The sequence below is a fragment of the Miniopterus natalensis genome, chromosome 8 (assembly GCF_054644295.1).
Source record: "Miniopterus natalensis isolate mMinNat1 chromosome 8, mMinNat1.hap1, whole genome shotgun sequence".
NCBI lineage: Eukaryota > Metazoa > Chordata > Mammalia > Chiroptera > Miniopteridae > Miniopterus > Miniopterus natalensis.
This window is the reverse complement of record NC_142088.1, coordinates 9,191,896-9,203,908: the sequence shown is the minus strand read 5'-3', so window position 1 is coordinate 9,203,908 and position 12,013 is coordinate 9,191,896. Positions and strand designations below refer to the sequence as shown.

The 12,013-nt window shown below is 48.6% G+C and overlaps 1 protein-coding gene across 1 annotated transcript in view; it reads left to right on the top strand.

Moving 5' to 3' along the window:
* Nucleotides 1-12,013, top strand: part of SGPP2 (sphingosine-1-phosphate phosphatase 2) — a 72,942-nt gene extending 60,929 nt beyond the window's left edge. The window contains exon 5 of the mRNA XM_087819369.1: nucleotides 11,073-12,013. Coding sequence (XP_087675495.1) covers nucleotides 11,073-11,624 — 552 coding nt within the window. The 3' untranslated portion in view covers nucleotides 11,625-12,013. The remainder of the gene's footprint in view (nucleotides 1-11,072) is intronic.

Here is a 12,013-nt window from a genome sequence, read left to right as displayed (position 1 = left end):
CGGGGACTGTGACTGGACCTTGGGTCAGGAGCCAGCCTGCGTAAGCCAGGGTTAGGGTTAGCGTGAGATGGTATGTGGGAGGCGCAATGCAGTTCTCCAAAGTAAATCGGGTCTGTCATCAGAAGGAGAGGGCAGGCAGAGCCCCAGTGGTATCCTTTCTACGTTGACATCATTGCATTTTCCTACTCTGTAGAAGACTCCGAACTTGCACAGCTTCAGTTTTGTCATTTTTGCCTCCAGCCATGTTTCAAGCTTAATTTGCTCTAGTACACCCAAGTAACAACCACCCAGGTTACTGTAAACACAGCTCTACCAGCGCCTCAGAAGACCCCTCCTGCCCGCTGCTCTGCATTCCCCCCAAGGCACCCACTCCCCAGGTCCCTGGCACCATTCCTAGTTGGGCTGGACATTCATGGGATCACACAGTATGCGTTCTTCTGCATTTGGCTTCCTTTCCTTACTGTTTCGTTTGTGATGGTCACCATGTGGTTGTATATAGTTTTCACTCATTTCTATTCTTGTATAGTGTTAAATTATATGACCGTATCATACTTTATTAACTCCTATTACTGACAGATGTTTGGGTGGTTTCCAGTTGGAGGCTTATAAATGATGCTTCCCCCGAACTTTCTTTTATGTGCCTTTTAGAGCAGATATGTACGTGTTACTGTTGAGTGTGAATGTGGAAGTGAAATTGCTGGGTCATAAGCACCATTCACCTTTAAGGATATACCGTTGTGTTTTCTGAAGAATTGTACCAATTTACGCTCCTACCAGTAGGACATGAGATTCCCAGTTCTCCACATCCTTGCAGCCCTGGCCAGTGTCCATCACTGTCATTTTAGCTATTCTAGCGGGTATATCGCAATATCTCCTTGTGCTTTTACATTGATTTCTCTGATGAATGTCAGCCCCTTTTCATATGTTTATTGGCCACTTATATATCTTTTTAGTGGGGTGCCTGTTTGTCTTTTGGCAATTTTTTATTGGACTGCTTGTGTTTTCTTGATTGGTTTGTTGGTGAGTCACTGGTCAGATATATGTATTTCGAATTTCTTTTCCCATTTTGTGACTTGCCTTATTACTCTTCCAGTGGTCTCTTCAGGTGAACAGAAGTTCTTAATTTTAACATAATCCAATTATCATTTTTTACCTATGTTTGCAACTTTTGGTGTCCTGTTTAAGATACTTTTGCCTACCACAACGTCATGATGATATTCTCTCATGTTTGAGAAGCTGTATAATTTTGCTTTTCTTATTTAGATCTACAATTTACTTGGAATTGATTTTGCGACTCATTTTTGTTGTATAGGAGTACCCAATGTACTCGGCCCTGTTTGTTAGAAGGACGATCCTCTTTGCATTTATGGAAGCATCAACTTATCATAAACCAAGTGACTATTTATACTCTCCCTATATATACACTCTCTGCTCTTTCCCATTAGTTTATTAGTCTGTCTGCATGCCAGCACCCATCTCTTATTTACTGGAGCTTTGTAAGTCTTGGTGTCAGGTGGTGAAAGTTCTCCAATTTTGTTCTTCAAATGTCTTTGCTGTCATATCTATCCATTATATGTGTGTGTGTGTGTGTGTGTATATATATATATATGACTATCCAGATTTTGTTTTCTCCTTTATCAGTATAAGTTGTGTTTTTCTAGGAATTTGTCCATCTTATCTCAGTTGTCAAATCAGTTGCCATAATGTTGTTTACAATAGTCTATTATCTTTGTAGGGTCTGGAACAATCTCTCTTCATTCCTGAGTCTGCCTCTGTTTTTGATCAGTTTTATAGGGGTTTATCAATATTACTTGTCTTTTCACAGAGCCAGGTTTTGATTTTGTGAATTTTCTCTACTGCACATGTATTAATTTTTGTCCTTTGTTGTTCTACTTCTTTCAGAATTAGTTTGCTGTTATCTTGCCAATGTATTTGAAGTAGATTCTTAACCACTGATTTATAACCCTTCTTTCCAATATATCACTCAAGGCTCTGCATCTCCCCCTAAAAATATGTTTAGTTGCATCCTACAAGTGTTAGTAAGTTGTCTTTCACTGGCATTCAGTTTTTATTATTTTAATGTGTTTCAAAAACGCACCCGGGAAGCTCAAACCCGCCACGTTCAGCATGAAGAGCCTGAGTTGGCTCTGCAGTTCAGCGATGGGAGATGGTCTTTGCCATTCCCGACGGAGTCCCCTGACCAAAGCCTCAGTGTCACCTGGGAGCTGGTTAGACATGCAGACTCTCAGGCCCCCTGGGACCTGCTGAATCGAAACCTGCATTTCAACAAGCTTCCTGCAGATTCTAGTGCCAGGTTCAGTTTTCAGAGCATGGGGACCATCTGCACCCATTCGCATCCCAGCGGATACAGGACAAGGCCTGTTAAACTTCAGCCTGCACGGGCCTGTTCCACAACCACAGCCCATCGAACATGACCCTCCTCTCCTCTCTGGTTGCGCAAAGGCCTGATTGCCCACCCAGACCTGAGAAAAATCGCTGAAATGTCTGACGGTGCCTGTTGTGTCTCCTCGCAGATTGCCCTTCCCTCTGCTTGTCATTCCTGCAGGCTGCTTAGCAGGTGTCACAGAGGATGTTGTAACCTGCCTGGCAGCTTGTTTGAGCTGATGCCACAATCCCCGGGGCCTGCCGAGCCCTGAGATTCGTCATAGCTAGAGCTGTCCGTGTTACTGTGAAGCGTGGGTGGGGAATTTCGTCTGTTTCACGAAGCTCTGCTGTTTGAACTTGTAAGGTTTCTGTGAAGCCAAGGTGAGCAAGTGATTATTTCCTAAATCAGGCTGTATATGGAGTAGAGTTTAGAAATATACAGCATAGCTGAATATCTTTCTAGTTGATACTATAAAAGCATGGGATAATACCTTATTACATCATCACATTAAGAAGCATGCCCGGCCGGGCGTGGCTCAGCGGTTGAGCGTCCACCTAGGATCCAGGCGATCGGGGTTCGATTCCTGGTCAGGGCACATGCCCGGGTTGCGGGCTCGATCAGTGACTCTCTCATCATTGATGTTTCTCTCTCTCCCTCTCCTTTCCTCTCTCTGAAATCAATAAAGATATATTTAAAAAAACACACACACAACAAAACATAACTACCTGCTTTATTTACTTTTTTAGCACACCAGTCCCATTAGAATATACAAAAGAAAAGATAAAAATGGTAATTATTATATGGAATATGATTCAGTCATTCAAGATAGTCATATGAATGAACATTGAAATGATTACCTACTTGCTAGAGTATAATCTTTAAGTGGTAAATCAGAAAATCAGAACTCTTGCCCAAATGTAACATGAATAGGTGTCAGAGATTTTACTCATTAATTAGTGGAGGAACCAATGAGACGTTAAGAAGAACTAAATATTTACAGACAATTTAATGAATAAATATTACATTAAGATTGCTGGGTTATATACAAAACTGTCCTATAAAGTGTAACCTTTGGGGTTATCATTTCCACTGAACAGAAGTTATGTGCATCTCTACCAAACAAAAACCTACCAGCTCTCACTTCACTGCGTCTGAGACCGTCAGTCGTAAACAGTGAGTGGAACAAAGTGCTTTCCCTCCTGTGATCCTTGGGTGGCCTTTGCCCCCATATGACATTGAAATTGTTTTTTGCCTTATATCCGAGTTTCATATAATTTGTCTTAACACACTTGTAGAAAACCTAATTTTTAAAAATCCTCACCTGAGGGTATATTTTTTAAATGATTTTTAGAGAGAGAGGAAGGGGGAGAGAAACATTGACGTGAGAGACAAACATCGATCGGTTGCCTCCCCGTAGGCCCCCGACCGGGGATCCAACCCACAACCTAGGTATGTGCCCTGCCCAGGAATCGAACCCACAACCTTTTGGTGTATGGGATGGTGCTCCAACCACCTGAGCCTTTGGGCCAGGGCACATCACCATAATTTTTAACGAAGGCTTAAATATGCTCAGGTTCCAGGCAGTCATTTATTCTCAAATTGCAGGTGGATGCTGGCGTATTTTTTTCTGATTCATATAGTTACTCTGGAGCTTCAGTGAGTTTTCAAAAAGTCTTTTTCAAAGCTGCCTCGTTACCACTATAGGATGCCGTGCCCAGGGATCCTGAGCCCTAGATTTGTGCTCAGATATCTGAGGTGACTCAGAAGGGAGGGGCATCAGGGTCCGAGCCCCCCCCATAGCCACGAATATCAAGAGACGCGACTGCTCGTGCTCCCCTCAGTGACAAGGTAGATGTGCTTCCTGCCTCTGACTGGTGCCTGTGGACACCACTGCGTTTCAATAGGAAATTAATATTTCTGGACAGGGGCATTCACTCTTCCTCCCCCATACATATGCTAATCACATGACGCGTAGGTTTCTCTCTGCAATCATTCATATTTATGAACAATGCGCCCCCCTTGCCATTTGGCTTCTATTGAACCTCATCTGCATTACTCAGAAATTCAATTAATTGCGAGCTGGCATGGAAAAGAGATCCGAGTGTGTGAGCTCGGAAACGCTGGTCTGTAACTTCACATTATTTCCTAGAGTAATCATAGTGTTTTGGGGGCAGTGTTTTTTTTTATTGATTTAATGGCAGGGTCTGCTCGCATTCAGAGCTTTCTCTGCATCTACAAAGAAGTGGGTCTTGTCTTTTACTCCGCTCCTGGCTTCAGCTGGCTCTGTAAAGGCAGCCAAGGGCAGTGAGGGCCGTCACGTTCTCAGCAGGGGACCCAGCCGAGGGGAAGGTGCCAGAATCATAGAGTTTTCAGCATAAATAGTTCCAGGATCTGAATGCATTCTTTCCTAACAATTGAATGAATGGGCTGGTTCGGACCCTTCTTTCTAGTTAGCTAATCTTGTGTTGGTCTGGCTCAAAAGCATTCTTCAGGGAAGATGTTTGAAGACAGAATGTAAATTTGTCGCTGTAAACTGCATATGGGAATGTGATGTAGGGTCAGAATTCACAAAGGCCGGAGTTCTCAGGGTTAGGGCCTGCTGTCGAGATATCTAGAGATGTTTACCAAAAGCAATGTTTCTGTTTGGCAAGAATAAGACGACTCTTGCATGTGTTTATATATATTTGTTCTGACGCTTGGGATGGCTCTGTTAACATTCCTTCCTGAACACCTTTGTCTATATAGTTGTTTTCTGTAATGAGATATAACAAAGCCCAAGCTTGTATCTGAATACTAAGTTTTAAAACTGAAACTACAGGAGGTACAAAAGTCAAAGGGATATAGATCTTTGTGCATTTATCTTTAGAAAATATTAGTTTCGGGCAATGATTTTCTTTTCAAATAATTTAAAAGTCTTTGTTTAAACCTTGGATGGTAAATTGAATTAAAGATTGACTATATTTCAAACAGTGTGATCTGTAGGGAATGCTGGCAATGTATCCTACGTGCTTGTGTTTTTGTCTCTCTTGAAACATTCTGACTTGAGCATCCTGATTTCTTTTCTTGATTACATTTTTATTATAATAAAACCTGTAGGTGTTGGCTGTAGAAAACTGAGGGAATACTGCAAAGCGTGGACTAACCTGTAACATCCAAGCAGAAAAAAGTACTCAACATTTTAGCTTGTTTCCTTTTGATATCTCACCCATGCATGCAACCAAGTACCATAACTGTATTCTTTATGTAAAGTTTGAATTCTCCATATCTCATTTATGGTTGGTTACTTCAAAACAAACAAACAAAAAAACCCCAAGCTTGCAGAAATGTATCTTTTCAAATGGAAAATATTCCTGCTACATCAGGAGATAAGAAAGCAGCATGTATTTTTATCTAATTTTTGGTGCACTGTGCCAAACACGTGACCGGCGTGCAGTTCCAGAGATAGCTCCTGATTTCAGATCTGCCAGAAACCAGACAGCAGACCTGAGTTGGAGATTTGTGAGTTTTTATAGTTTCTGTGAAATTAGTAGCTTGAAAAAAAATTCATGTAAAAAGTTGTTCGAGAAGCTTCAAGCACGCCAGTTGTTATTTTTAGAAGCCTTTTAGCATAGTCTGTTATTAGAAACGTAGAGCCCCAAATTAGAAGTCTCATGCGCGATGGTTCAAGTATTTTCCTTACAAAAATACCTAAATGTCGTTTTACCGCCTTTTATGGCTAAAAGTCCAACCGTGTGGCTAGAAGAAAAGCCCTACACCAGCAGCCACGTTGACCACAATTACTTTTGCCTCAAGTGCTGGGCCTATGGACCAAAATAGTCTCGCCTCCTGGCGCACTGACGAACAGAATCCGTAGGAAAGAATATTCCAGCCAGGCGCCTGGGCATTTGATACCTGCAGTTACAAAGGAAGACAGGGAAGGAGGCAGGTTTTCTTCCGTGTGTGGAAACAGTGCGTGTTAAACACTCTGGGTATGCGGGGTGAGAGGCGTTAGACTCTCCAGTCGCCGGGACTGGATGTCTGTCCCCCGCTGGGCCCTGGGCAGGGCACTGGGGGAGCTGTGCAGACCTGCAGGAGAACTGGCCGCACTGCTGGAGCCTCAGAATCCCCTCGGGAAGGCCTGGGCGTGGGCCCTGCACAGGCCCCGAGTGGCACTGAGCGGGTGCCCTCGCGTTCAGCTCAGGGAGCGGCTGTTGCAGCCGCCGTGATTCCTGAGGCTGCTGGAAAGGAAGGAGAGTGGAGCTGAGCCTCGGGGGACTGGCGAGGCCCCGACAGGCGGCGGGCGAGCTGCGCGCACACGCACCGGGCACGTTTAGGCAAAGCGGGCAGACCCACGTGGCTGGAGGGGAGAGTTCAAGTTGGAAGGTGGTGAGAGAGCACCCTGGAATGACGGCTTCGTTCAGCCCACGGCGGCCGGGCTCTGACCCTTGCTCCCCAGGCTGTTCCTTGGCGTTTCCCGTTGAGACTCGCTGCATCAGCGTTGCCCCGGGGTGTTAGAATGCAGACTCCTGGGCCGCACTGCAGATCCGAATGGAGGGCACTGCCCGGGAAGCTGCACTTTCAGCCCTTCCTCGGTGATTCCAGTGCCCAGTCAAGCAAGCGTGGGAATGTTTGCTATGGAAACGGCCAGCGGGAAGGCAGCCAGGGGCGCCCGGGGCAGGAGAATGGCGGGCAGGAGGCGTAATGAAGATTTGAACTCTGATGGCAGGAGCGGAGCATGTGAATGAAGGAGGAGTCTGGAGCATACTGGCGGGTACTGGTGCGGAGAGGAGGGGCCAGTCGGATATGGGCACCAGGACTCCCAGCTTCTGTGACCAGGGAGCCTGGGGTGCCCCCACAGGAACATGTACCGTGGTAGAATTCCCCTGAGCGCCTGAGGACCACTCGGAACCTCTAGCCAGCGGCGAAACTGTTTTACCCCCATTCCCAGTAGAAACGCCCCCACAAGATTTTTCTGGAGTTTTCCAAGGGAGTCTCATGTGACCCCGTCCGAGCCCCTAGAGCCAGTGCTACTCTGTCCCACGCCCCGTGTCAGGATGGCTTCGCTGGCTCCCTTGCTCTCACCCAGACTGTGACCCTGGGCACCTGGGTCTTACCCACCTCCCTGCGGGCCCAGCAGCTCCCTGACCTGGGCAGTGACTGCCCCACCCTCTGGTCTAGGAGAGGCTGCCGCGGCTCTTGGTACTATGGTCCCGCCGGGCGACAGCCCCCTTTCCCACTGTCCTGCACGTCGCTAGCATCTCCCCAGGTGTCCTGCCAGGCGGGACAGATCTGTGCCCGTGACTGATTCAAGGGCCATAGTGGGTGATACACGTGCTCTGCCCGTGTCCCGCCAAGTAGTATCGGAAAGCGCCCCCGTGGGTACTGTGGCCTAGGGTTCGAGAAAGAATGGGTTCTTCCCTTTGGAGGGCCCTTTGCCAGCGTGGTTTCAAAGCAGCATTCTCTAGCTCTGTGTTACCCAGATGGAGGCTTCCTTAGGACTCACATGTGAGGCCCAGTGAGGCTGCCAGGAGGCGACCTGAGGGGCAGAGAGAGGACAGGCTGTTTGGGGTGTTGAGCTCAGGGTGCCTGGTTTTGTCCCTTCCCTCAAAATGCATATTTCTTTAAAACGCACAGACAAGATGCCTTAGGTCCTTAGCAGGTGATGTGTCGGTAGGCCCTCCTCACATTTATCATTTCCAGCTACCCGCAGAGGGCACTGCTGGGCTCCCGGGGATCCCCAGTCTCCTGGGAATTCAGAGGCAGGTCCTATTTGCAGAAGGAGAGACTGACTGAATTTTATCTCACTGAGCACTTCACAGAGGCAACCTGTTTACATGACGTGAAATTCAAAGGGCACATCACGGTGGCCTAAGAAAAGCCTCCGTCCCAGCCCTGGGCCCCGCGTGGGGTAGAATGTATCTACTGCCCACCCCCACCGCCTTACACGGAGCGGGCGATGCGCTGTGTGCGTCTGCTTCCTGAGTGTCCGCAGCTTCCCGCGGGGCTCCCTCGTGCGAGCGCCGCGGGCGGACGGAAGGGGTCCCGCAGGTGGAACGGTGCGTGTTCCCGGCCTCCTGCCGTTACCAGCAAACTGGAGCGCACAGCTTGTAAATGCCCCGTTCCAGACGTGGGCAGGCGTGGCTCTGGGGTCGGGCCCAGAGTGAGATTGAGGGTCCGAGGTTAGATGAACTTGTAATTTTTAAAAATATCACCAAATTCCTCCCCATATAGGTTGTGCCATTTTGCGTTCATATGATTAATAGACAGAGTCCCTTTCCCCCCTTCCTGTTGCATCAACAGAACGTTGTCACACTTCCAGATTATGGTTAATGCATGGTGGGGGGGGGCATGTTGGGGACCTCGGGGTCCAGCACACTTTACACCCAGCAGCAGACGCTCAGCAGTGTTACTCAGTGGCAAAGATGGAGCCCACTGGCTCTGTAATTTTTGTTTAAAATGTAATTTTTAAATTAACAGAATTGGCTTTGGGGTGTATAGTTCTATGGATTTTAACACACATAGATTCGGGTAGTCACCCCCATAATACAGAACAGTTTCATCACCCCAAAAAAACTCCCCCATGCTATCCCTTTGCAGTCCACACTCCCCCCACCCCTAGACCCTGGCCATCACTGTAGTTACATCTTCTGGAGAATTTCACATAAATTCAGCCGTACAGCATGTAGCCCTGGAGATTGGCGTTTCCCACTCGGCCTGATTCTCTGGAGATCTCAAGCTGTTGCTCGCAGCAGTAGTTGGTTGCCTTTTATTGCTGAGAAATATCCCCGTGTGACCAGCAGTTCACCCAGCCAGCCCGACACTGTGGGCGTTCCCAGGGGTTGGTGATTACTAATAGACCTGCTTAAACATCCATGTCCGATTTTTGTGTGAAGAGACGTTTTGATTTCTCCTCACTTCCCATGCGTGAGTTGAGGTGCGTTTCCGTGCGTTCAGGGGCCTTCGCAGTTCCTGTTCCATACACGGCTCAGCTCCTCCGCTCACCGTTCGGTTTGGTGGTTGGAGGAAGTCTCCTCGCCCTGGTGCCCAGTGACGCGCTTCAGTGGCTTCGCTTGGCTCCCAGGTGTCGCCCTCATGAAGTGGGCTGGGTTCTAGGACCTTGTCGGCGGGGTCCCTGCCTGTTTGCTCGCTCCTCCAGCCGCAGAGGACCACCAGGGTCCACACCTCGCCTGGTTCCCTCTTACAGACAGAACTGCCTGTCTCTCCGCCGGGCTGTAGGCTCGGCCTAGGCACAGGTCGTGCGTTTCCCTCACCCTGGACCCTCCAGCGCTGTGTCCAGCGTGGGGTGGGCACTCGCGCCCTCTCGTCCGGACGGACGGATGGACGGATGGGCGGATGCCGCTCATCTTGAGCTGTGCTGTAGCCTCAGTGATTTTTCTCCAAGGTCTAATTCTCACACGTGTTTGAGATGTCATTGTATTGGAAACAAGCAAGAGAAATATATGAAGTTATTAAAGCAAAAGACTAAGCCTGGAGAATTCTTTTATATGTATGAAAAGAGTGGAAGGCAGCATGCCAGATACAGACAGGGTTGACTCTGGGTAGTGGAAACAAGGATCCTCGCTTTTTCTTATACTTTTCAGTGTTTTCCAGATTATAATCACTGCACTGGGGGAAGTGTTTCTTGTTTCTGTTTTTTTATCTTTATTGCTGAAAGTATTACAGATGTCACTTTTGGCGGCGGGGGGGGCGGCGGTCGGTTTAAAAATTTCAACCATTGCCTTGCCGGGCGTGGCTCAGCTGTTGAGCGTCGACCTAGGATCCAGGCGATCGGGGTTCGATTCCCGGTCAGGGCACATGCCCGGGTTGCGGGCTCGATCAGTGACTCTCTCATCGTTGATGTTTCTGTCTCTCTCTCTCCCTCTCCTTTCCTCTCTCTGAAATCAATAAAGATATATTTAAAAATAAAAAAATAAAAATTTCAACCATAAACTTTCACAATAATCCACGTGCAACTTTGTAACAGAGCCACAGCAAGCTCCTCATTCTGACTTAGACGTATTGCACCATTAGTGACCGTGACTTCATCTTCTGATAAATTTTGCAGTGGGAATGCTAAGGGAAAAGTGGCTGATAGTAAGGAGCTAAAGCTGTTTTAAACAGACATTTAAGGAAGAAAGGCAAGGAGAGGAAGAGGGAGGAAGGAAGAAAACCATCGAAAACGCTCTAGGGGGACTAAGTCAGGCGTGGTAGAGCCACTCGGTGCGCCCGGGGCCTGGCAGAGCTTTGGCCCCACCGCACCCCAAACGTCTTCTCCAGCCACCCAGCCGGGCGAGCGTGGGGGCTGCTGTGACTGCGGCTCCCCTGGAATCCCGTGCCCCCTCCCCGGCCTGCAGGAAGGATGGGGCCACCTCTGTGAAGATCCTGGCCATACTTGCCATAGAAAATCAAATAAAAATAATAGGCGATTGAAGGAACAATGGGATCATAGCTATGCACTGAGAAAACAAATACAGAGTTTCTTCCAAAAAACAGAAAAACTGGAAGAAAATACGTAACTCGAGTAGCGCGACGATTGTTCTTCCCTGTTTTCAAAGTTTTACCACTTTACATTTTTCAAACATGTATTAAAAAATAAAACAATGTAAAAACTGTATTTTAAATGTCAACTCAGCCGTATTTGACTCGAAATCTTACCTGCCCAGAGGGAGCTCCCACTGGCTCACGCGCTCTTTTCTCTCCCCCGCAGGACGTGCTGGGCGGCGTCCTGATCACCGCGGTCCTCATCGTGGTCACCTACCCCGCCTGGACGCTCATCGACCGCCTGGACTCGGCCAGCCCCCTCTTCCCCGTGTGCGCCCTCGTGGTGCCATTCCTCCTGTGCTACAATTACCCCGTGTCTGACTACTACAGCCCCACCCGAGCGGACACCACCACCATTCTGGCCGCCGGGGCCGGCGTCACCATAGGTTTCTGGATCAACAGTTTCTTCCAGCTCGTGTCCAGGCCCACGGAGTCCCCGCCTGGGATTGAGCACATCTGGCCGCTCACCCCGGACATGCTGGTCTTGGGTCTGACCAAGTTTACGGTGGGGATCCTGCTGATCCTTGTGGTCCGCCAGCTTGTGCAGAACCTCTCACTGCAGGTGCTGTTCTCCTGGTTCAAGGTGGTCACCAGGAACAAGGAGGCCAGGCGGAGACTGGAGATCGAAGTGCCTTACAAGTTCGTCACCTACACGTCGGTTGGCATCTGTGCCACCACCGTTGTGCCCATGCTGCACAGGCTGCTGGGGTTGCTCTGAGCCCCAGGCACTTGGAAACTGGCCCGTTGGGCAAGAGCCAAGACACGGGGAAGTGGTTGGGTGGGCAAGTCTTGACAACACATTTTATTTTGCAAATGTTCTTTAAGTCACACGTCTGTTTTGCTGATGCCTATGATAAACGCCCGGTGCTGTGTGGAAGGAAAAGTCATCTCGTAGGAGCTTCGAGTCCAGAGGGGTCATGCAGCCAGTGAAGCCAGGCTGAAACCGTCACCCTGTCTGCTAACTCGGGCTCCAGACCAAGTCCCCGGCTGGCAGGGACAGCAGGTGGTTCGGGAAGGACCACACGCCCCCTGGGCTCTGGAGAGAGGGGGCGGCATCCAGGAGGCTGGAGACGGAGCATTTTTTCAGTGATGACCTGGCCCGGCACT